At 48.9% G+C, this 24,700-nt stretch overlaps 1 protein-coding gene across 2 annotated transcripts; it reads right to left on the bottom strand.

Moving 5' to 3' along the window:
* Nucleotides 1–200: 200 nt before the first annotated feature.
* Nucleotides 201–17,748, bottom strand: ERLIN2 (ER lipid raft associated 2). Of its 2 annotated transcripts, none has more exons than XM_082608693.1 (12): nucleotides 17,666–17,748; nucleotides 16,277–16,398; nucleotides 14,910–14,991; nucleotides 13,572–13,618; nucleotides 11,831–11,892; nucleotides 11,548–11,673; nucleotides 8,003–8,076; nucleotides 7,777–7,835; nucleotides 7,155–7,246; nucleotides 6,326–6,415; nucleotides 4,342–4,421; nucleotides 201–3,930 (listed from the first exon to the last, which is right to left on the bottom strand). In XM_082608693.1, exons 2-12 carry the CDS (start codon nucleotides 16,381–16,383, stop codon nucleotides 3,730–3,732), a joined length of 1,020 nt encoding a protein of 339 aa, XP_082464819.1. In that variant the 5' UTR covers nucleotides 16,384–16,398; nucleotides 17,666–17,748; the 3' UTR covers nucleotides 201–3,729. The 2 variants fall into 2 exon arrangements, with proteins under 2 accessions (XP_082464819.1, XP_082464818.1); XM_082608692.1 differs by lacking the exon at nucleotides 17,666–17,748 and adding an exon at nucleotides 16,878–16,941.
* Nucleotides 17,749–24,700: the final 6,952 nt, after the last annotated feature.

A 24,700-nucleotide genomic window follows, 5' to 3' on the forward strand; every position in this document is an offset into this window, starting at 1 on the left:
GCACCTACCAAGAATTATGCCATTTTCACAAGTAAGCTGTTTATTATTTCTACATTGATAATGGGAATAGATATTCATCTGAATATATTTTTGGGGCTCGACTTAACTCACTAGGCAGAAATGTTTTATCTCTTTATATCACCTAACCTAATATTGGCTATTGCTAAATTTCACTGTAATAAAAAAAATACAAAGACTCATTTTATTTAGCAAGACTGAAAATAAAACTAAGACATCAAATCACACCTTTAGAGTTGTCCAAAACAGTTCTTCCATCTATCAGTCCAAGGCAATTAATCCAGCATATCATTTGTAGAGTGATTAATATAACAACAATCATTTCTCAGTTACAAAGGTGGTCTTTCAGCCCTCGGGGCTCTTTGCAAGTAGAATTAGTTTTGACTATTCAATCACCAGCTTGCACAAAAGCAGAAATAGAGAGGAATGGAAATACAAACACAAAATGATTGGCTATTACCTCTTTTAAAAGGAAACACCAGAAATAGTGGCTAGACCCCTACTGAATAGAACTAAAGAAGCAGTGGTTAAGTCCATAGATGCAGAGTGACCACTAGTCAGGATACAACTTATCCTCGATCAAACTTAAATAGGTAAGTCAGTAAATATGAAGATCTTACTTTCACTGTTTATAAATGGTGAAGTTATCTGTGTTGAAAGATAGAGACCCATAGAAACTGCAACAGATCATTTATAAAACATCTACTTTTTTTGGATCAATATAGTCGGCCCTTTGTATCTGTGGATGTGGAACCCGCGGATACAGAGGCAGCTGTACTAGGCCATTTTATATAAGGGACTTGAGCATCCACAGATTTTGGTATGGGGTGGGGGGGAGTGCCCTGGAACCAGTCCCCTGCAGATGCCGAGGGATGACTATATTGCTAAAATTCTTTCAGTGATTTTTTTTCTCTCTCAACTTAAGATGATCGCAGATCCCTCTGAATTTATTTTAGTCATATAAAAATTAACAAACTGTGGCTTCCTTTCAAACATTCTGTCCTGATATTAAAAAAGTGATTAAAAACAGTACTGAATATAGATCACTTCTGCAAAGTTTAATGAGTGAGAAACATTCAACCAAGTTGATTTTTCCTTGGAAAGTCCTACAAAAACTGACTTTTATAAACAGTTCCTTATTTTGATAGAGGTTCCATTTATCAATAGCAGCCATGACTTTACTGCCTACAAAATTGCAGGCTGTCACAGTTTACATGTTTAGAATTCAAATGTTTTCAGATCAGGTTTTCTAGTAAGTGTTACAGAAATGAAGTCACACAGACAGACTGGTTAGTTGTCCCAAGCTAAGAAAACAGCCCATTTCCATGGTGTTCCTATTCAGGCAGGTACAGACAACATTGGAGTTAAACGAATGGGTACTACAACAGTTATAGTTTTTGCTTAAAGAAGAAGTGACATTGACACTGAAGGGGGGCGGGTGTAGCAGGACTTCACCGAGGCTCCTTTGTGATCGAGTGCAAGGGACAAGCCATCACAGGATGCTAGTATTAGAGAGAAGTTCCGGTTAAGAACCTGAGCAAGCTTGCTATTCAGAGAGGCTGAGATGTTCTTGCTGCGTATTCCACTGGAGAGAAGTAGTGTTTTCTGAGGCTTAGGCAGCCGGTCTCAAAGCAGAGAAGCCAACAAATATGGAAATCCGGGATGCTGGATGTGACATAGTACTCCTAACAAGTGATTAATAGCACTGAAGCGGGAGGAGGGTGAGCGTATCTTAATGATGGATTCCTTATGTTGCTCTTAGACTAACTGCCTCCTGCAAGGCCTTCCGAGCACATTAAAACCCATCACTCCCAGGAACATTTGGCTGCCTGCACAAAGCGTGACCAGGAATGGTGGTTTGAGAATTCTAAGTCCCACAAATTAGAACAGAGAAGGGCAACATTTAAATTAAGAGGGGTTAACCCTTTGTGTATTCCTAGGCCGGCTGAATGCTCCCCCGACTCCCGAAGAGCCTGGTGCTACTTAGAAGCAAGGTAGCCTGACTTTTGGGGCCATTCGAGTAATCAGAAGTCTGGGCGTGGGATCAAAAATGAGATGGAGGGGCTTCCCTGGTGGCGCAGTGGTTGAGAGTCCGCCTGCCGATGCAGGGGACACGGGTTCGTGCCCCGGTCCGGGAGGATCCCACATGCCGCAGAGCGGCTGGGCCCGTGAGCCATGGCTGCTGAGCCTGCGCGTCCGGAGCCTGTGCTCCGCAAAGGGAGAGGCCACAACAGTGAGAGGCCCGCGTATCGAAAAAAAAAAAAAAAAAAAGAAAAAAATGAGATGGAACTCTGTGCCAGAAAGTATCATTTGTAGTTTCACCGAGAAAAGAGGGGTACAGTGGGAGTTCTTCTTGGAGGGGGGCAGCTAATAACAAATCCTCAGCCAGGGCTTGTCGTGGACGATACCAACAGGCTTACAAGTTCACTCCAGACAGCTGCCCTCCACTTAGCGACTGGTACACACTCCTGCTCCCAACTCCAACTTCAGGACACAAGAAAACCTTTTTTTCATGTTTGTGTTCCCCCCATCCAAATCTCCCAATTTGTAATGAAAAAAACACCTGAGTGGATTCTGATGCAGCCCTTCTGACCCAGGGACTAGGGCGTGAACTCGTACCCACACAGCTGTCTCTGGAGATTTAACACTCGGTGCGAGCCCGGGAGCCCTGGATTTAAAGACACCGGCCGCTTAGCAAACGGGCTCCCCCTTATCACTACATCAGACACACCCCAGCACAAGTCACAGGCACTGAGACTAGGGAATCTTTTGGACGAGCCCTTCTTCCTCCCCCAGAGGAGGTCTTCAACCGTAGGATCCCCACAGCAATGAAAAGACACTTGATCTCAAGGAACGCACACAGTTTGCCAAGCAGGTACCACAGTGGCTAACAGATAGTACGGTCCCACTTCAGCAGCTTTGAAGACACCTGAGTTCTTCATTCCTGTCTTCTTGATGCTGAGTGGAACCAACAAACAGGTTAAGAGGAGAAAAAAACCAAATCACAGAATAGGTGAAAAGTTTTAAGAAGAACTGTGTGGTGGTGGCCAAACCCTGACCCTGAAAATGTGGTTGGAAGCCACCACGCTTTCAGCCCTGGGGCAAGGAGGGTGGTGTGTAGAAAAGCTGGCGAAACCTACAGCCCCAGCTCTTCCTTACCGGGGCTCCAGAGAGCGGGCCTCGGCAGTAACCCACGGGCTCACGGCCAGGAGCGCCGGAAAAGCCAACGTCCACCGCGGCCGTTTCTCCACAGCTCTGCTGGCAAACTTACAAGCACGTATTTGCTCGGTAGCTGGGCCTCACCTACGGGCATCTCCCACCTGGGAGGCACGATGAGAACACGGGACTGCCTTTCCCCAGATAAGGGCGGTCCGGTCGGAGGCGACACCCCGCACGTCTCCCACTCATTAACAGCATCCCTAATTAAGCCAGCTTCCAAAGGGCGAAGATCAGTGCCTGGAGGTCCAAGGTCTAGCCCACGGTTTCCAAATCTTAACAGAAGTCACGTGACCCACTTACCTGAAGAAAACCCCAATTCATCAGTCCCTGCCCCCGCCTCCCAGGAAGGGGAATAGGTTTAAGTCCGTTTCTTCTTTTTTCACCACAGTACGTGGAAGAGAGTCAAAGAAGGTAGTGTGGAAGGGAGGGCTGGTTCATCGTTAAAAAATAAAGATCTCTTTGAGTGTCACGTGCGGCCGGGGACAGAAACGTTCAGTTCTCCTCCGTGTCTGCCTCCGCGGGCTCGTCTTCTAAGCCAAAGCTCGGCTTGTCAGCCAGCGCCTCCAAGTGCTTGCCCAGGCTGCCCGCAGAGTCCACGAACATGTCAGGGATGTCTTTGCCAAAGTAAATCTTGCTGTTGGAAGCGATGGCCTTGTACTTCATCAGCTGCAAATACTCAGGGGTCAGCTTCAGCTGGAAGAAAAACGAGGAAGGAAGACGCTGGTGGGGCCCGATTAGGGGAAAGTCTGGGCGGCCTCCCTTTGCTTTCGCGAGGAGAGGGTCTCCGTGAGAACCACGCCCCCCCGCGCCTCTTCCTGGTCTCACTGGTACCTTAGTAACCGCGAAACCCCTTCCCTGGGAGGGAGCAATCTCAGGTCCTCAAGGTGAGAACTGCGAGAGTTTCAGGAGTTTCTCTGTTTACCAGCAAAATTAAACTTCTCTCAGGGTCCAGCTAAGGGAAAGGGAAGGCGCTGGCCCACACGGCCCAGGAGTCCTCGCTCGCGACCACCAGGGGCTGGGGCAGGCGCCGTGTCCTGACAACCGCCCGGCAGCTCTCAAGCCGGGCACACGCCCTCTGGCGGCCAGGCGGCGCTGGGCCTTTACCTTATTTGCTTCGGCTATTTTCATGGCAGTGTAGCACTCGGCGTCCGCCTTGGCCTTCTCCCGGGCCAGAAACGCAGCATCTTAAGGGAAGAACGCAGTGAAGTGAAGCGCAGAGGCTATCAGAAGCCTAGTCCCCGCAACCTTCCCCGACTGCCCCCGTGACCCTGGGCACACTGCTCTGGCTTCTCTGTGCTCTGATTTCCCCATTTATGAAACTGGGGCAAAGGCATTTTTTTCCTGTTTCACAAGTGGTTGTGAAAATCAACCAAGAAGAAAGAGTGCTCTGAGAGCATCTCCCGGGGGTGGGGACTAGCTAACTCTGAGCAAGTCTGCCGCTGTGCCCGACGCTGTCTTTTCCGACAGCATCGTGGAGACACGTCCTCTTTCTAGCCGCTTACTCCTTCTGTGGCCTGTGAGGAGAGGGGCGGGACCCGCCTCAACCTCCAGTCTCCGAGCTCTCCACCCCCGCGCTCTCCCCTCCTCGTACACAGCAAGACCAAGGGAAGCCCGAAGAAGGCTCTGGACACGGCCCGAGGTGGATCTGCTTGTAACCGACTACCATAAACCCAACAGTTCAGCCCCTCTCCAACTTCGGCTCCCTTTTCATTTCCATCAGTCATTTCAGAAAGGCTCTAATTAGCAGCACTAAGCTGGCACAACTTGAAGGGCATGACATGCCATGGTCCAGACTAACACCTGTTTGGACTAAGACACATTTAAACTTCTACTTTGCAAGCTGCTTCCTTAATCTGCTCAGACCATCTTTTGGTCAAGCTGATGAAAAATTTTTTTTTTTTTTTGCGGTACGGGGGCTTCTCACTGTTGTGGCCTCTCCCGTTGCGGAGCACAGGCTCCGGACGCGCAGGCTCAGCGGCCATGGCTCACGGGCCCAGCTGCTCCGCGGCATGTGGGATCTTCCCAGACTGGGGCACAAACCCGTGTCCCCTGCATCGGCAGGCGGACTCTTAACCACTGCACCACCAGGGAAGCCCTGATGCAAAATTTTTGATATTTACTCCCTGGCCTTGGGAATGAGGCCAGCCTTGCATGAGCAACGTCTGTAGCAAAAGCCTGGGAATCAAGGGGGGACTGGGGTGGGTTCTCACTGCACAGCCTCAGCAAGGCCCTGGGTGGTGGAAGCCTGCAGGCTGGCTGGGGTGCATGTGGCCAACTCCACTGGCCTTAGTGCCTGGTGACCTGTGTTTATAATAAAAATGTGCTGTTCGGCTAAGAGCTGCCCAGTGAGGAGCCGCTGATCTGTAAAAGCCTAACTGGCTCCTCCACGGGCACCTGCAAAGCCCGAGAGGCCCCATTGTGAGTACAACTGGACACAGCACTGTGCAGCCTGAAGCTGGGCCCTGAGGTCTTGTTTTTGGCCTAGAGTTTGCTTGATATAAAGGCACCACACGGAGGAGAAGGTGGGTGGTGGGAATGAGGTGAGAGCTGAGGGGCAGGGGACTGAAGGTGAGTGAGATTCAGAGAAGCTGGCAAAGACAACACCTCTCTCCAGCTCGAGGTGTCGGTATTGAAAGGTGTCTTCTTCACACCCAGCTTAACATCCACAGGGACCCTGAGAGGCCAAAACTATGGTGTTCACGGGCTTCTGAGGAGGGGGGCGGGTAAGCCAGGAGGGAGTGAGCTGCTGTCTGGACCTAGCTTCTTGGTTTACTTCCAATGCCAGACTGTGAGCCCAAGACAGCAGGGACCACGTGACTTCCCTTTCTCTTAAGCCTGGCAGAAGAGTCCTGATGGCACCCCAAATAAAATCTGATGAATGACTGAATCTCTCTGAAGTGGAAAATTAATGCCAGCCTGGACCGAATCTCCCCAAAACTCGAGTCAGAGCACAGAGAACAAGGGATGTTCCAAAGAAATCATAATATCTGAGAACAGAGATTACAGAGCAAAGGAAATGACTCTCCCACCCCCTGGCCACAGAGTGGAGTTTGAGGAAAAGGCAGGCGGGAATCTCACTCTTGCTCACCTTCGATTTCCGAAATTCTCTTCTCCGTCTCCTTCTCCATCACCTTCTGCCCATAGGTGATTTCTGCCACCTGAGCCACTTTCTCTGCCTCTGTATGAATGAAGTTGAGAAAAGGCTTAGAGTTCTGATATTTCCAGAGTTTGACTGCATTGCACCTTTCACCTGATCTGAGGCCCTGATGCAGGGCAGTGGGTGAGCTCGGGTGAAAGGCCACTGGCCCAGAGGCAGCCATGGCAGGCTCCCTCTCCCAAGTCACAGGGTATCTCTTCCAAAGGAATGTTTTAAGGGTTAAGGTACAGGTTTCCTCCTGCCACTGCACTTTAGGGAGTGGCCAGGGCTGTGGCTGGTCGTCGAGTGCAGTGGTGAGGAACCCGGGTTCAGGGGCAGAGTCCCTGGATTTGAACCCCGTTTCCATCACTTCTCTGCCATGTGACCTTGGGCAGTAATCCAGCCTCTGTGGGCTTCAGCTTCGTGAAAGGAGGTTAAGGATGGTGCCTGCCTCACCCGGAGGGGGAGGGTGTGTGAGGAGCGAGATGATTCACCCGCGAGCGTTTAGAAAAGCCCACGGCTCACAGTAAGGGCCCAATCGGTGCTATTATTATCGTGAATGAAGAATTAACTGGAAGGGCTCCTTTCATTTCAGAGATTTGTGGAAACTCGAAACTCACAATCCCTGGCTGTGATCTGACCACTTCAGCTCTGTTTCCGGGGGATGAAGGCTGCCCCTGCGTGGGGCAGGGCTTCGGAGGACCGTGCCCCGGGCTTCCTCAATCTCTCCACCCTCCCCAGCCCGTCTGCTCTGAAGGGGACCCCAGAAGCACAGCCGGACCGATGAGGGCCTTCTTCCGCTCCGTCTCGGCTTCCTTCTCCACCACCTTCTGCTTCTGGGCTGCAATCAGAAGCTTCGTCTTCTCGCTTTCCCTGAAGGGGAGAAAAACGCACAGCTGTGAGGCCGCTGGGGACCCGCTTCTGCGGAGCTTCACTGTGCCCTGGAGAAGACAAGCTGCCCCCGGCCCGGGGGACACAAGCTGTCATGCCTTCCTCTCTCCTGGCAGGCTCGTTAATGTCCCAGGTGAAAGCAGCTCTGCTGCAGGCGGTAACAATGGCTTGCCTTCTCCTCCAAAACTCATCGGGAGGAAATAAAGCATAACTGACTTCAGTAAAAGGCACCTGCCTGCCCACGCAATCGCCTCTCCCCGTCTTCTTCGGCACGAGCCGTGAAATGCCACACGCCTCCCCCGCCCCCTCCCCGGCCCTCTGAAGAGCATCCCTGCTCTGTCGTTGTGGAGCCCAGGTGAGCGTCCTGACATGCCTGCCCCATCTTCCAGGGTGGTGCGCTGTAACAAACACTCAAGAGGGGATGCCTGGCCCGGCGTCGATCAACCCCGGGATGGGATGAACGGGAGGCGGGGGAGAGCGGTGGTTACGGCTGGGGCACCGGGCACACTCACATCAGCTCGTAGTTCCTGCGGATGGCTTCAGGTATGTTGGGCTTTGTCACCCGCACAGCCTGGAGAGGGATAAAAACAGCACCCGATGAGGAGGTGAGGGGCTGAGGGACCAGCTCCCACGGGTCCTTGATCTTCCTGCACAGACAGGACATCCTCTGGAAGAGGGGATGCACCTTCCTCGGGGGCCGGGGGGCGGTGGCAGGGCTCCCACCAGGGCGGTGCTTACTTGGATGACGAGCCCGGGGGCCATGGAGGTCAGGTCCTGTTGCAAAGCCAGTTTGAGATTTTCATCAATCTGATCTGGAATCAAGACAGATAGAAAAAGGAGCTGTTACACTTTTCAGGCGGGGAGGAGGGAAGTATGGTGGTAGAGTGCGAGGCAAGACAGCGGCTCAAGAATGCACCTGACAGGCAAAAGGTCTTCCCAAGGCAGAGTGCTCATCAGAGCCCGGATGTCTAAAGACGCCCTGCAAGACTCTCACAGTGGGATGCCCACTCGGTTCGCTATGTGAGCCGGACGTGAGCGTGTCCTTTCCCTGGGGCCTCAAGAAAATATCAGCCTCGCCCAGAAGGGAACTAAGCTTTAAAAGGACAAAAAACAACTCTAGCACGTTTTTTGAGTCAGGCGGCAGCTTTTCCCTAGAAACAGCAGCAACAGAAGGTGGCCGCCTGGCTTTCACGAAGAAGGAACGTGGAATGGCCAAGTTAGGTATTTTGAAAAAGCCAAGCACATTAAATCTAGTAATTTTAGAGGTTTCTAAAAGAAAACAGACTCTGATGTCAAGGGAAGCCCCAAGGAAGACTAATTCCATTAGGAACTCCATCAAATGACACAAGGAGAAAAATGACAATTTACAGTTCTGGAAACGAGCCCAAGTGGTTTGATGTGTTGTTTGCTTTGGTCTTGATTCTCTTGTCTGAAACATGACACGGGAGTCACTTCACAGACAAGGGTTGGAAGAGCTGTAACCGACTGTCCCTCTAGCTGTGACCCTAGAACAGCGGCGCCCAGGCTGCCTGCTCTGACCTGGGCCTTCCCTGCCCTGCCCCCCGCCCATGAGATCCTCAGTAAGATCCTGGAAGAGCACTGAGAGAAGGACCCACGAAACCAGGCTGGGACACCTACACGGAACCATCTCCCTGCTGTCAGCTGCCATCTGCTTAAGTGGCCATTCGTGATCCAGGAGCCTTTGAGGAATAGTACGTCTAACTCCTTGCCTGTTATAGATGCTCAAACTGAGGCCCACAGGGGTTCAGTGATGTGCTCAAGCTAGTCGGGACCCAAAATAAAGAACTTGTTTAATTATTATGCTTTGGTTGTTAGGGTTGAGGACAGCACTTTCTTCAACTGTCATATCGCTAAGCAAGGGGTTTTAATACTTCTACATATCAGATACGTTCCCACCAGCCTCTCAGCACTGAGGGAGAAATGCCCATAAGGGCAGCACCTCACACCTGACATGGGTCTAACAATTTGATGGCTAGAGATAAACATTCCATTCCACATTTTCTATTTTAAATAGGAGACCAACCAAACTTTAAGGGAGATGGCCTATACCCTCCATAAGTTAATAACACAGTCGTTTATCAGATTAAATTCTGAGTCAAAGCAGAAAATTGTGACCCTGGGCTAGTAACTTTCTAGGAATATCTGGAAGAAATATTTTGCATGGTGGTTTACTACCAAAATAACACCAGTGCTAAGTTGTTTATAGGTGATGGTTATGCTGACAGATGCAGATTAAGTTATGTTATTAAGTGAACACAAAGAGGGTCTTCAGACAAACTTCTTAACAAGTACTGGATAACATTTTAATAAAACAGGCAAAGAGGATGCATCAGAGCAAGCAGTGATAAAAACTGCAGCCAAGCTGAAAGTCAGGGCTATGAGTCCTGAGAGGAGGGGACCAGAGAAAAACTTTCCAACTTCAAGGAACAGGATTAGAGACTTGAGTTTCTCCTTTGCAGATGCAAACAGATTCTAAACAAAACAGTGCTTGCTGGCAAGGATGATGTTAAAAAGAAAGATATTTCAAAGCAAACACACTTCCCTAGCTCCTCTGTACAAGAAGTTTTACTTTACTAGGACTCCAAGTTCATCTGCAAGATAGTGAGAAGTTCTCTAATGCAGAACAATTTCACGTTTTAATTCTCTCTACATGGAAATTAGAGCTCTTCTGTCTTTTGTTGTTTCAAATGCTTTGAAATGTTCATTTAATGGCACAAGTTCTAAAACAATGGATAGCAAGAAAACTAAGATATTTTATGAAATTCTATCAGTTTGAGGTTAAAAAAAAATCAACAGCAGATTTACTGAATTGTTCTTAACAGCACACTGAATCCAAACCCCACGAGAGAATCCAAAGCCTATAAAGTGAATTTAGATTCATTTTCTTCTGCAGAAAAGTCAGAAGTGCTTCTGATGATTTCCCAAATCAGAAACACAGTGCAAAAGGCTGTTTGCTTAATTAAGACCACTGGTTTCGCCAATGATTCCGCCTCTGTCTACTCTACAGAATGTTCTCACTCAGGGTCCTTTTAATGAAGATTCTTGGGAAAAACCACTGTCCAGTCCTGATGTCAAGAATAGCTGTTACCACTGATTGCAAAGTTCATTTGCTTTTATTTATTTATTTTATTTTGCGGTACGCAGGCCTCTCACTGTTGCGGCCCCTCCCGTTGCGGAGCACAGGCTCCGGACGCGCAGGCCCAGCGGCCATGGCTCATGGGCCCAGCCGCTCCGCGGCATGTGGGATCTTCCCGGATGGGGGCACGAACCCGTGTTCCCTGCATCAGCAGGCGGACTCTCAACCAGTGCGCCACCAAGCAAGCCCCGGGGGCTACTGTTTGTTGTGGTGCGCGGGCTTCTCATTGCGATGGCTTCTCTTGTTGCAGAGGCTGGCTCTAGGCGTGCGGGCTTCAGTAGTTGTGACGTGTGCACCCAGCAGCTGTGGCACGTGGGCTCAGGAGTTGTGGCTCGTGGGCTCTAGGGCGCAGGCTCCGTAGTTGTGGAGCACGGGCTTAGTTGCTCCGCGGCATGTGGGATCTTCCTGGCCCAGGGCTCAAACCCGTGTCCCCTGCATTGGCAGGCGGATTCTTAACCACTGTGCCACCAGGGAAGTCCCACGTGGGTCCTTTCTGTTCTAAGCGTTTCCCTATTCCTCTCTACAGGTATAGGGTAAAAACAACAACAACCAAAACCCACAGAGGTTCTAGGAACTGTAAGTAGCTATGGTCCTTGTCCCACTTCTAGAATTAAACGTGACCCTTGCTGTTCTCATCACTCATTCCTGGTGCCCTTCATCCAGGGTGGCATGGATGAAGCCAGAAGCCAGGGGAGGGAGGTCTGAGCTTCAGCTCTGCTACCAGACAGCTCTGGCACTTCCTCCCTTTGGGCCTTAGTACCCTTATCTTGAAAGGAGGATGCTGGGTAATCTCTAAGGTTCTTCTAGAACTGACCCCTCTTCATTACAAAACGATGTTTAGGGACAGTGGGAACACATTTCCATCCCAGGCCTCCGATTCTGGGCAGGAGCGAGTCCTCTCATCCACTATTACCTCTGTGCCCAGTGCTCAACCACTCTCACGAGCTTCTTCCACCGGCATCAGCATTTCCCAGGAGTGCCCTGTGTGACCGCCCGCTTCCCGGGCACTGGATCTTCAACACTTCCGGGCCTCTGGTACCCATCCCGCCCTGTGGGCGGCTCAGAAGCAGGTGGCGGGGGAAGCAGGGCTGCTCGAGCAGGTGATCATCGCAAGAGGCTTTCTTACCGAAGAGCTCGATGTAGACCTCCTGGAGCGTGTGGACACTGCAGAACTGGTTCAGCTCGTGGTGGATCTTGTTGAAGATGAGCGCCTTGTCGTAGTCGGCAGTGTAGTTCTTCACTATGTCATACACTGGGAGGAAGGAGAGATGCAGGATGAGCACGGGCGGGACTCACATCCCCGGACACAGCGGCTGTCCGTGCCCGGGGCGCTGCAGCAGACACGGGGCAGGCGTGGGGCCGGTGGGGGGGCGGGGCTGGGCTGGGGGCGGGGCACGGCAAGCACACACCTGCGTGTGGGACCAGGAAGTTCACCACCTCGATTCGGTCGAAGTAGATCATCACGCCACCGCTGTAGGAAGAGGCAGGGACACAGCAGTCAGGGCTAAGCTCTGGAATATGGTGCCTCTCCCAGGGGGTGGCGGGAGGTGTGTGACTTGACAGAAAAGGAGGAGAGTTCACGGGGGGAGGGGGCTGAGGGGGGCGGTGAGAGGTCAGAGGCAGGAGGCTCTCCAGGCAGGAGTCCTTCCGAGCGGAGAGCGAGAACGCAATCTCGTGAGAAATCACACCTCCTAAAAATACCTCCGTGAAACGAAACTTTGGCGGTAAGACAAGAGTAGTTCACCTCCTTTGAATCTGCAGTGCCTTTTGATTAAAGCAATCAATCGAAAGGAAGAGACTAATGGTCACTGTTTCTCACTTTGTTTTCACCATCACTTTAGTTCAGCCCTCCCCGCCCCTGACATTCATTAGAAAACAATTTCAAACATACAGAAAAGCTGAAAGAAGAGTACAACTAACACTCATATATCAAACCTAAATTTAACAATTGTTAACATTTTACCTATTGATTGATCTACTTTTTTTTTTTTTTTTTTGCTGAACATTTCAAAGCAAGCTGCGGTCAGGATACCTTAGCCCTTAACACCTGTCAAGCATCCATCACCTAAGAATAATGACAGTCTCCTACAGAGTCACAATGCCATTCCCAAACGTAAGGAAATTGGCAATAATTCCTTACCACCTAATACCCAGTCTTTCTCCAAATTTCCCCAGAAGTTCGTGTCAGGGACTCAGTTGTGTGCTCTCCAAAATCCATATGCTGAAACACTAATCCCCAGTGCGACTGTATTTGGAAGCAGGGCCTTTACAGGGGTAATTAAGGTTAAATGAAGTTATAAATGGTGGGGCCCTGATCTGACTGGACTGGTAAAGAAAAGAAGAAAAAGACACCAGAGATCTTTTTCTCTCTCCACACGCGCATAGAGGAAAGGCCACGTGAGGACACAGCAAAGGAGCAACCTGCAGGCCAGGAACCAACCTTGCTGCCACCTTGACCTTGGACTTTGAGCTTCTAGAACCGTGAGCAGATAAATGGCTGTCGTCTAAGCCACCCAGTCTGTGGTATTCTGTTATGGCAGCCCAAAATGACTAACGCAGTTTCTGTAATGTCTTTAATAGCTGTTATTTAGGAACCAAGTTCTAAGCAAGGTTCACCATTACATTTGCTTATATCTTTACATCTCCTTTTTGACCCGAGGCCCCTCCAAGTACAATGACTTTGTGATGAAGCTGGGCCATTCTGTGGGATGTTCCGATTCTGCATTTGTCCGAGTGTTTCCTTATGGGGGCGTTTACTTTGTTACCCTGTCCCTGTTCAGACCTTCCTGACTCTCCAACCGGCCCACCATATTGGTCTTCTCTTTGAATTTCCTGCCCCTGAGTTCTCCCCCCCACCACCTTTCCAACATTCTCCATAGCTAGTTCTGCTAAAGTTATCTTCCTCTAGCAAGTTATTTGTGCGCTAAAAGCCTTTATCATGGCATTCAAGGCCCTTCCAAACTTGTCTCCCTTCTGCGATTTTCTCTACTGCACTCCACCACCTACTCAACTCACAACATAGGGAGCTTGGAGGCAGAGAACTTGGTGAAACCACCAAGTGGTACATCCCTTTTCACTGTCTCTTACTGTAGCCAGCCAGATGGCCTTGCCTCTTATTTGGGCTTCACAGCTTTATTCTGGGCACCTTACCTTGTCCCACAAGGTACATTCTTCACCTCATCTGTCTGGAGTGTGGTCTGGAATTAGGGGAGACATAAGATGCTGTAAGGTGAGCAGTGACAGACAAAGTGAGTTCTTTTGGGAAACCCAAACAGCCTTCGCCTTGAATACTTATTTGGGTTAAACTTGGCCTCTGTGAAATGTGAATACCCCCATTGAATCCTCCTCACTTACAGAGTGTGAGACTAAACCAAGCAAAGGCACCCACTCTGCTTCCCTGTAAATGAACCACCACATGCAACAAGCTGAGCAATGATGGTTTACTGAAAAAGACCCTGGATTAGGAGTCCTAAGACCCGGGTTTACTTCCATTTCTTCCATTTACTAGTCTTGAAACAGCAGATTCTTTATTTAACCTCATAGCCTCTAAAACCTGCTCGGCCCATTATTGTGAGACTCAAATGAGATAATGTGCATGAATGCACTTTGAAAACCATCAAGCACAGTAAATGGCAGAAGAAACCAACAGGACAAATGCTGAGGAGGTATCCCAGGATACCTTCCTGGGTTAGTTTAAAAGTCATTCTCTGAATCTTCTTATTCCTCTTAGCTGGACATACTTCAGAGGACTAGTCTAACTTAGCCTGGCTTTGGGTCTGTCATAACGAATCCTACACCTATTTTGGATGTCATTTCCCTTCTCCAAGTTCACCCCCCCAATTATGTTCACATCTCTGAAGTTCAAAAAAGAACCAGCAAAATTACCGTGTTTTCTTTCCATCTATCTTGGTAGCCTGTGGTTTAAGACACACAGATGCACAAACATCCTAGTTCTCCTTCTGCGTACTCACAACAGATTCTTCTCTGGTTTTGTCTTGAAGTGAAGCCATAGTTCCCAGCTGGGAATGACGGGCCAAGGCAATGACCCCGTTCAGCTATTTCAACAATCAAGTAAAACTCCAGAAGTAAAGGGCTCATGGAGCCTCATACTTTATATTATATATATGACTTCTTCTTCTTCTTTTTTTTTTTTTTTTGCGGTACGCGGGCCTCTCACTGTTGTGGCCTCTCCCGTTGCGGAGCACAGGCTCCGGACGTGCAGGCTCAGCGGCCATGGCTCACGGGCCTAGCCGCTCCATGGCATGCGGGACCTTCCCGGACCGGGGCACGAACCCGTGTCCCCTGCATCGGCAGGCGGACTCTCAACCACTGTGCCACCAGGGAAGCCCTATATGACTTATTCTTAAGTGATTCCTTGAAAAGGCATTATACTCATCCACTCATCCAATGGCTAAATCATTCCAAATCATGCACTAATCACCACCCAAGTCTGCAGTCATCCCACCCTGCCCCACAAGCCGAGTATACCTGCACAGACTTATAGGATGTGATGAATGGGAGCATGAGATGGAAGCCAGGGCCGCTGGTGGACGTCAGCAGGGCACCGCCTCTGCAGAGGAGGAAGAGAGAGACGCAGGCTTGGTTTAGGAAAGGGGTGTCTGTTACATCAATACTGTTTGGGCCCACTTTCTCTGCAGCCCCATAAACATTTAATATAGAGTGACATGTGCCAGAGCCATGCCCACAGATCCCTTTCTTCCTCTCAGCTTGACCCTAATATTCTAGGAAGCCTGATGCTAAAACCTAAAACCGCTATTCATGCTTTTGCAGTGAGAAAAATGGGCACACAGACAAAGTGGAATAAAGACAGCAGAATCCCTGGCTATACTTGAGATAAGAGAGGAGAGCTGTTTTGTCGTATCTGTTGGGCTTGTGGTGATCCACAAGGGCAGTGAAATCCGGTAATATAGTGACCAATTAATGGTACTAGTGTTGGAGTCCAGTGACACAAAGAACCAAAAGAATAATTTTCAGTACACTTGATAAACCATCTAAATATTTTTTTGGCAGTACAGTTACTTTTCTAATCAAGTTATATGTAAATGGTAATAAAATTAAAAGCCATTTGGGGGGACATAGAAACAGATGGTGGGAAGAAATAATTAAAGGGAGAGGGAAACCCAATCAGACTTCTAGAACTCGCTATTGGCATCCAGAGAAAAAGCATTACGGGGTACATATAAGAAGGAGTTCATAAAGACTTAAAGCAAATAACTTGGTTATGGAGGTTACTCAAAGGAAAGCAACCCAAGATTTAAATGCTTTTTTGCTTTATATTATTTAAGTCACAGATACCTTTTTTTTAGAAAGAGCAATAAAAATAAAGTGACATAATGGGTTATTGTAAGAACCACTATCGTAGAGCTTGCCTTGATGGATACAAATCAACCTGCAGGCTCTTTCCTTTTTCCTGAAATGTTAATTTTAAAGAGTAGGTCCACATTACATCTCCTCAGGTTGCCATCAAGAACCGGTACTCATCAGAGGTAAGCTCGTGGCACCAAGACGCCCAGAGGGAAGTAGGAGAAAACAGTGTTTCAGAGATGATCTTCAAGGAGCATGGTTGCCTTTAGGTTTTCTCTCTAAATCTCTCTACACGTTTATCGGTTATCATCCATGGCATCAGACTACTAGGTTTTATATTTACATTTATATATGTATTTACGTGTGTGTGTATTCCCTTCCCCATGGTCACTGACACAAAAGCTCAACCTAAAAGACTCTCCTATTCAACAAAATGTAAACGCAGTTGGTCAGCAGAATCTGTTAAACATTGACTAGGAAAGCCAGTCACTGAACAGGAAGTTGCAAGCTACTCCCTGTCGCTGCCTTACCTGTAATACACCCCAATATGTCCCTCTTCTATCTTGTGCACAGCTGAGAAGAGAGATGCACACAAGAAACTGGCAGCCACAGCCACAACTGCTCCCAGCTGAGCCATCAGTGAGCGTTCACCCTGGGGGAAAAGATACAGTAAGACGTGGGCGCTCTGACTTGCGGGAGAAAAGATCTGACAGCGAGAGCACCTCCCCAAGCTGAGCTCCGGAAAGTGGCTCACGTCCAGTCTGTAGTAGTATGAACACAAGGCTGGATCTACAACTCTCTTCCTCCTTGCTCTCACTTGGCATCACCATTCCTTAACTATGGAATTATACTCTCCACCTCCCCGAAGAGGCAGTGGCTCCAGATACAGCCGTGGCCCAAGGGAGAACCAGTGCCAATTGGGCAGCGTTCAGGACACAGCCTTCCCTTCCTGTGAACACGAATGGGCTGTCACCGGAGCCACTCATATTAGTAAAAGGGAAGCGAGGCAGCCTGCAGTACGTTGGCCCAAATTACAGAGGAGGTCAGAGGACAGGCAGTTGTGGCTGTGTAATTCTGGTCAGAGCCTCCCAGTCCTAACTGCCTGCCACTTCAAAGGAAACCATTATTTACTCCTTTCAGAGGCTGGAGCGACAGAGACAGCATGCGAGCCGAGTTCCATGGCGGGATTCTCTGGCCTTTCATCCACCTTCCCAGTTATTCCTTTGGCCCTAAACAATATAGGTCTCTGAGCAGCACTGAAGCCACACTCCCTCCCATATGCTTGACTGGCACTTTGCACCTGACAGGTTCCCCAAGCCCATGGTTAGAGGGGAAAGGGGGGTTCCCCAGGCTGGGTAGACTCTGGGGCTCCTGGGTTCAACTGTATTCAGGCACCAGGACGCGAAAGAGTTGGTATCCAGAGACTCATTTCCTGAACACTGAATGACCTGGAAAAACTACGGTAACTGTCAGCGAGGCTCCCAATCGGGCGCGCCTGGGCCCACGCGTCCAGCGCGTGGATTTCTGTCTCCCGGGTCTAACTTAACTCGGGCGCAGACGTCTGCGAGGCACTTATTTCACCGTGCGGCCTCCAGCTACCGATCTGCAGCTGCGTCCTATCTGCAAAAGCCCTTTCCTCCCCGAAGTCACCCCCGCCCCACCTCGCGCTCCTTCCCTGCCCTCTTCTGAGAGAGGGTCGCGAGTCCCAGGAGCCCTGGGTCGGGGCTGGAGGCTCCAAGAGCCTCCGCTCCGTCCCGCCTAGAGGCTCGCGGGGAAGGGACGGGACAGAAAGGGGTTGCTTTCCCGCTCCCGAGGGAGAAAGGATGCTGTGCTGGGGGCCGGGGGGAACCGTCGATCAGCTCCTGCCGGGAGCCTCACCGAGGCCCAAGCGCACGCACTAAGGGGCGGGGGCCGCGTACCAGGCTGTCCCTCCAGGCGCTCCGTACTCGTCCGAACCCCTGTGCAACCGCAGAAACCGCCACACCTCTCCGCACGCCACTTCCTTCCGGGCCCGTCGCTTCGATGACGCCATTAGTTCACGCGAGAAGACCACGCCCCTTCTCTCCCTAGTTCGCCAGTGCCGCTCCCGCGCCCCGAGCGGCCGGTGGCCGCGGGTGGCCGCCAGGAGGCGCCCGCGACGCGGTCCGGGCGGTCAGGACCGCGGTCTGGGATTTCCGGGGTGGGGGTGGTGCGGGCGCCTGGAGAGTGACCCCGGGGACGAGGCGAGTGGCGGCGGGTGCTCAGACCGACGTGTCACTTTCCGAGGATTTGACTTTGGAGTTTGCTCCGGATTCCCCTCCACGTTAGGTCAAGCCTGTTTTTTTGTTTATTTGTTTTGTTTTGCTTTTTTTCGGAGCAGGTACCAGCGACCTGCAAGCCTTCTAGTCCTCTGTTCCGCTCTCCTGTAGCACCGCTGAATGAAACATCCTTTAAATGTGCAGATTAGCACCGTTACGTAGCTAATCAACAGTCTCTACTTTGAATTGCCCTTTATGCTTTTCTACGAGCTTTGGCCTTTGAGGTCCCTACAGCACCGTAAAGTAGATTAAGAAGGAATTATCTCAATTTTAGTGAACAAAATCTAGGTTTAGTGAGGTGCGAGGGTAGCAGTGGATGAAAGCCTGCTTTTCTCTTCCTTAACGTCAGGAGTTTAACTGCCTTGTAACTGGTGCCGCTCCGCACAGGGGCTTGTGCTTGTCAGTGTCTCCCCGCTAGACTGTAAGTTCCCTGAGGGTGGGGACTGCATCTTCCTCAGCATCCCGGGCCCTTAGGTGCCCGGTAAAAACAGACCGCAGCACGGTGGCCGAGAACCAACATCCAGACCTAGTGTCTCCCAGTCCGCAGCCTTCACTGGTCCGCAGCATCACGCTAGGGCATTTCTAATTCAGCCACTGAAGTTACTGTGTTCGCAGAAAGGAGTCCACTTAATTACAGCCTTCGGTACTTGGAAAGCGTTTACACAGGGAAGATGGCAAGCTGGTGGTGCTGGACAGACTGAGGACACTGGAAAAGGAAAGTGTAGGTTTTCCAGGCATGGAACTGGCCCATTTCCAACCCCCTCTCCATCTCCTGGGGGTTTGCTCTGGGTGAGTTTGTGTTGAGATGTTTCATTATATGTTCAGCCCACAAGTGGGCGCTGCCGGGGAGCTCTGTGCCCACCTCCATGAAACAGGGTTTCTCCTCTCCCTACCCTGTCACTGCAAATCTCCCCCTCCCCCAACACACGCATTGTGCACACAAACTTGACCAATTGCCTGATTGATCCTATCAGAACTTGAGAGCTTTTTCTCCGCATGTTCAGTGATAGAACTGGGCCCGACACACTTAATAAAGGTTTCTTTAATAGTTCACACTTAGTAAATGTTTACTCAATAGTTGAGTGAATGAATAAGAGAAATGGAAATATTGGGGTTTATCAGCCCAAGGAATGGGGCTTAGCGTGCAGATGAAGGAATTAAATTAGTTGTCATTTAAGAATTTCCTGACTATTAAACTTTGAAATGAACTATGAACGGAAGTGGTGGAATTTCGTTCTCAGGAGGCTTTTTACCAGGTGTCTGTTGTTTAGTTATGGCCCTGCCTACAGCCATAACTAAATGATTATCTAACATTTCTGAAAACTCTTTCCTTAAGAGACCCGTGATTTTTATGACTCAATATCCAAAATTACCCCGGAGGTAAGTCTGTGATGATTTGTTTAACAAAAGTCAAACAAATGTGTTTAAAAATCCATTTTTAAAAAAACTTGCAGGGCTTCCCTGGTGGCTCAGTGGTTAGGAATCCGCCTGCCAATGCTAGGGGACACGGGTTCAAGCCCTGGTCCGGGAAGATCCCACATGCCGCGGAGCAGCTAAGCCCGTGCGCCACAACTACTGAAGCCTGTGCACATAGAGCCCGTGCTCCACAACAAGAGAAGCCACGGCAATGAGAAGCCCGTGCACCTCAACGAAGAGTAGCCCCCGCTCACCGTAACTAGAGAAAGCCCGCGTGCAGCAACGAAGACCCAACACAGCCTAAAATAAATAAATTTATAAAAAGCTTGCAGTAGAGAGTAGTGGTAAGTGCAGATACCCCACGGTCAGATTGCATGGATTTACATCCTGGGCCACCACCTGGGCCACCCAGCCTCTTATTAGCTGTGTGACCTTGGGAAAAAGACTTTATCTGTGCCTCAGTTTCTTCATCTGTAAAATGGGGGTCATGGTATGAACTTTATAGGACTGCTGCGAGGATTAAATGACAAACCAAGAAAATCATGTACAACAATGTTTGGCACATTTTTTTTTTTTCCTGCGGTACGCGGGCCTCTCACTGTTGTGGCCTCCCCCACTGCGGAGCACAGGCTCCGGACGCGCAGGCTCAGCGGCCATGGCCCACGGGCCCAGCCACTCCGTGGCATGTGGGACCCTCCCGGACCAGGGAACGAACCCACGTCCCCTGCATCGGCAGGCGGACTTTCAACCACTGCACCACCAGGGAAGCCCAATGTTTGGCACATTTTAAGTGTTCAATAAGCTTTAGCTGTTGCTGTTTTAAATAGGGAATTCCATTAATGTGTTCTTGCCCTTTTGTGGATTCCAATTATTAATGTGAAGAAGGTAAGAGAATGATGAGCTGTAAGTTATGTGGTTTTGAGTCGTAACCAGATGAAGGCTTATCAGAGGAAAAGATGAGAGACTCCAAAACGACACCCCCATAGATATTTACAATACAGATTTCATAAAGCATTACTGAATGTTTTCCATGTACCAGGCCCTGTGCCTTTCTCATTTTGTAGAATTTTCAGCTCAGCTCTTTGAGTTCAACTCCATTTTAGGGAGGAAGTTGAAGCTTACAGAAGTTAAGGGATTGTCCAAGATCACAAAGCTTGTAAGTTGCCAAGGCAGAATTCAAATGACCCCAAGTCTCTTTCTTCATTATAGTAAATGAATTAGAGAATGATGATGCAACTTAAAACACGTACACCCACACTTACCACATTTATTTCATACATAACCTTTCAGGAATGTAGATCAGTGGTCAGAAGTTGCGAAACTTTAAATTGGGCTGGTTCATTTTGCAGTTGGAAGTTGAAACAGGATTTTAAAAAAATATTCCCGCCACAGCCATCCGCATCTCCCAATCTCTGGATTGCTGTTTAGTCCTCCAACAAACTAATTGTTGGAGAGGGTGTCACTCCAACGCTGGAAGAGACCCCTTCTTTCACATTTAGAGCCCTTTTCATCAATAACCAGGTTAGCCCCAAAGGAGTCAGGCAACTCTTAAAATCTTTGGCTTCAGTTCATTTATATCACAAGAGTGGAAGTTGGTGGAAAAAGTTTGATTTTGATTTTTCTTCTTTACTTAATGCCCTACACAGAGAATAGAGGTCATCTTTTAGAACATTTGATCCCAGTAAGATTTTGGTGAGCTTGGGGGGAAGAGAAGTGAAGAACTGTATCCTTAATTATTGAGTGTTACTCAGAATTTTTCCAGCTGGAAAACCTAGGACTGGTGCTTGTAACAACACAAGGATATTTACTTGGGGCTAATGATGTTTCTTGAAGAGAGTTCTGTAAAGGGATCAAAGAGGGATCATGAAAACAAAATTGAGTTGGAAATCAGTTGGAAGTCCCCTAGAGATCATTTTGTGATTATATGTTTGTACAGCTTTGTTGAGGAATAATTGACATACAATAAAAAGCACATAAAGTGCACAATTTGATAAGTTTTGCCATCCATATATATCTGTGAAACCATGACCACAGTCGAGATAATGAACACATGCATCATGCCCCCAAACTTCCTCATGCCCCTGTGTAATCTTTCCCTCCCAGTCCCCTCTGTGACCCCCACTCCCTAATTCCCAAGCAACAACTTGTCCGCTTGTCATTCTAGCTTACTTTGCATTTGTAGAATTTTATATAAATGGAATCATGCAGTATTTACTCTTTTGGGGGGAGGGGGTGGTCTGGCTTTTATTTTTTTACCCAGAATGATTATTTGGAGAGTCATCTATGTTGTGGAATAGAGTTCATTCCTTTTCATTGCTGTGTAATATTCCATTGTACAACTGTACAACAATTTGTTTCACCTACTCAGCTGTTGATGGACATATACACTGTTGGCTGTGATTTTAATCCAACCCTTTTATTTCACTCATGGAAAAACAGAGGGCAAAGGGGAGGAAGTCTTCAGAGAGGGGGCTTGGTCAAGGTCCACAGTGCATTTGGGGAGTGATGAGGAAGCAGCCAGCTACCCTGGGAAGCTATGCCAGGGGGCCTGGTGGTGTGAGGTGTGGCTTGGTTTGGTTTGCCTGGGATGCCCCTTCACTTGAATCCATGACAATATTAGGAATTATAAAAAAGATTGTATGGCATTTTGTCTGTGTGTATTTATCCATACATCTCTCTATATCATTGGTAGACTCCTTTCTGCCATACCCGCCTGGCTTTCCTCCTCCATGTCAGAATGTTCCTTCTGTAGTCTCCATCATGAGTGCATCCTCACTGATGCCCCAGAACTCTCTCCTTGAACCCCTGCTCTTCCCTTCTCCTTCTGGAAGGTCTCTTGTGTTCTCAGTCTTCTAATTATGGGGTGGTTGATGACTCCCACAAATGCATATTGATAGCCGTGAGTTACAGACTAGCATACCATCTCATTAGATGTCGGATGGAGGGAACCCAATTGTGTCTCAGCCTGAACTCGAGGTTTCCCTCCAACACGCTCCTTCATTAAAGGTATCACCATGCACTCAACCAACCAAGCCAGACGCTCTACCTCTATCTTAATCTGCCCCATCCATTTAGCTATGAAGTTCTGGTTATTCCTTGACCCCGTACCCTCTTCTCTGTGCATTGTCCTCGTTCCGGCTTCATCACTTCTCACTTGGGTTCTTGTAAGAATCTAATGTTCGTGACCTTCTTACTCCACCTTGTAGCTTAAATCAAAATCAGTGCACCTTCCACACTGTGCCCCATGTGTTCTTAAAAACCCAATCATAGGTTTCCTAGAGAAAAAAAATTCAAATCCCTTAATGATGTGATCCCTTACCTACCCCTCTAGCTTTGCCTCTCACTGCTGTGGCCACTCCCGCTGCAGAGCACAGGCTCCGGACGCTCAGGCTCAGCGGCCATGGCTCACGGGCTCAGCCGCTCCGCGGCATGTGGGATATTCCCAGACTGGGGCATGAACCCGTGTCCCCTGCATCGGCAGGCGGACTCTCAACCACTGTGCCACCAGGGAAGCCCACCCCTCCAGCTTTTATTCTGCTTTTTGTGTTTTAATAGACCAACTCTTACTCATCCTTCAAGATCCTTCTAAGTGCTGCTCCTCTCTGTTTCCATAGTATTATCCTGAGCCTTCTTCCTGTGTGGCACTCACTCTAACATACTGAAATAGACTGGTTATATGTCAGTACTTCTCCTAAGAATGTATGCTCCTGGAGGGCAGGGGTTTCATTTTATTTACCTTTGTGTCGCCCACCCCAGGGGTGCTAAATTATTCCTAGCACATAATCAGCACTCCATAAGTGTTTGTTGAATAACATAATAAATTCCATGAGCTCATTTGATCCTCATAAAAATCCATGAGGATAGTTTCACTATCACCCCATTTTACAGATGAAGGCGTGCAGGTTAGAGGGTTAAGTCACTTCCTCAGGGTCACGGGCAGATCCCTCTGATGGTCAATGCAACATACTTCCTCCCTCTATTTGTGAATTTGGAAAGTGTCAGTGTATCAGGAGAGAAATTTAGCTCCATTCAACAAACATTTTATTGACCATCTACTAGCTGTACGTCACAATCCTAAGTGATGAAAGCACAGAAGAAGGGGGAGACCACTTGCACCTGTTCAGGTTCCACAGCTGGGTTTCTTAACCTTTCCACTAGGACATTTTAGGCTGGATAATTCTTTGTTTTTGTTAGTTTGTTTGTTGCTCTGCTGTTGCGGGCGGGCTGTCCTGTGCATTTTGTAGGATGTTTAGCAGCATCTCTGGCCTTTATCCCTCAATGCCAGTGGCAATCCTTTCCCTTCCCCTGCCAGTTGTCAGAACTAAATATATCTCCAGACATTGCCAGATGACCCCTGGTGTGTGTGTGTGTGTGTGTGTGTGTGTGTGTGTGTGTGTGTGTGGTGACGAAGTTGCCCCCAGCTGAGAACCACTGTTGTATAGCAAGACTTAAAAACGGGGTGGACTGAGAACGAGACGGCAAGCTTTCCAGGCATCCCAAAGTGTGATGGATGTTGTATCCAGGACGTGCTGTTCGGGCTGAGAGGACCAGGGGAGTAGAGAATGGGGTAGATGCTGTGAGTGTGGATGAATGAAACCAGAGCCCAGGAGGGGTTCTGGAGGAAGATGGAAGATGGGGGGGCAGGTTATTGCTGGTGGGTCCTGGAGAAGCTTTGCGGATAAAAACCACTGGCCGTGGGACAGGAGAGGCAGAAACATTTGTGTATATGTTTGGAATGTAGATCTCAGCTCATCCTCCTGAAATGACCTCCAATGACTTGTTCTTCAGAGGATCAGACATGGGGAGAGGCCGGGCTGTAAATCCTGGAGGGGAGGACTTTAATGCCACTTAGAAATCAGGCCTGAAACACCCATAATGTTTGTCAGTTCACATTTTAGTGTTCTTGAGTAAGTGTGCAGGGTGTGGGGGATGAAATATGGCAGGTATTTGAATTAAAAAGCCTGCCCAGATTTAATGTCCTGATAAAATGTATTAAATCTTTTAAGGTTTTAATGAATCTAGTATGTGTTTCATAAATCAAGAACTCTGCTAAGCCATCTCCTGGTTTAATAAGAGTAAACTGGCAAATTGCTCTGAGCAGAAGCAAAATACATTTATATCACATCGAAAAATAATAGATTTTTAAGCTGAGGGGGGTCTTTCTGGGCCTTTTAAGCTGTTTGCTTATTACATTGCTCCGACTCCTTCAAATATTAAACCCCAGGCAAACATGTGCTAAAC

Source organism: Mesoplodon mirus (assembly GCF_964341445.2).
Source record: "Mesoplodon mirus genome assembly, chromosome: 20".
Taxonomy (NCBI): Eukaryota; Metazoa; Chordata; class Mammalia; order Artiodactyla; family Ziphiidae; genus Mesoplodon; species Mesoplodon mirus.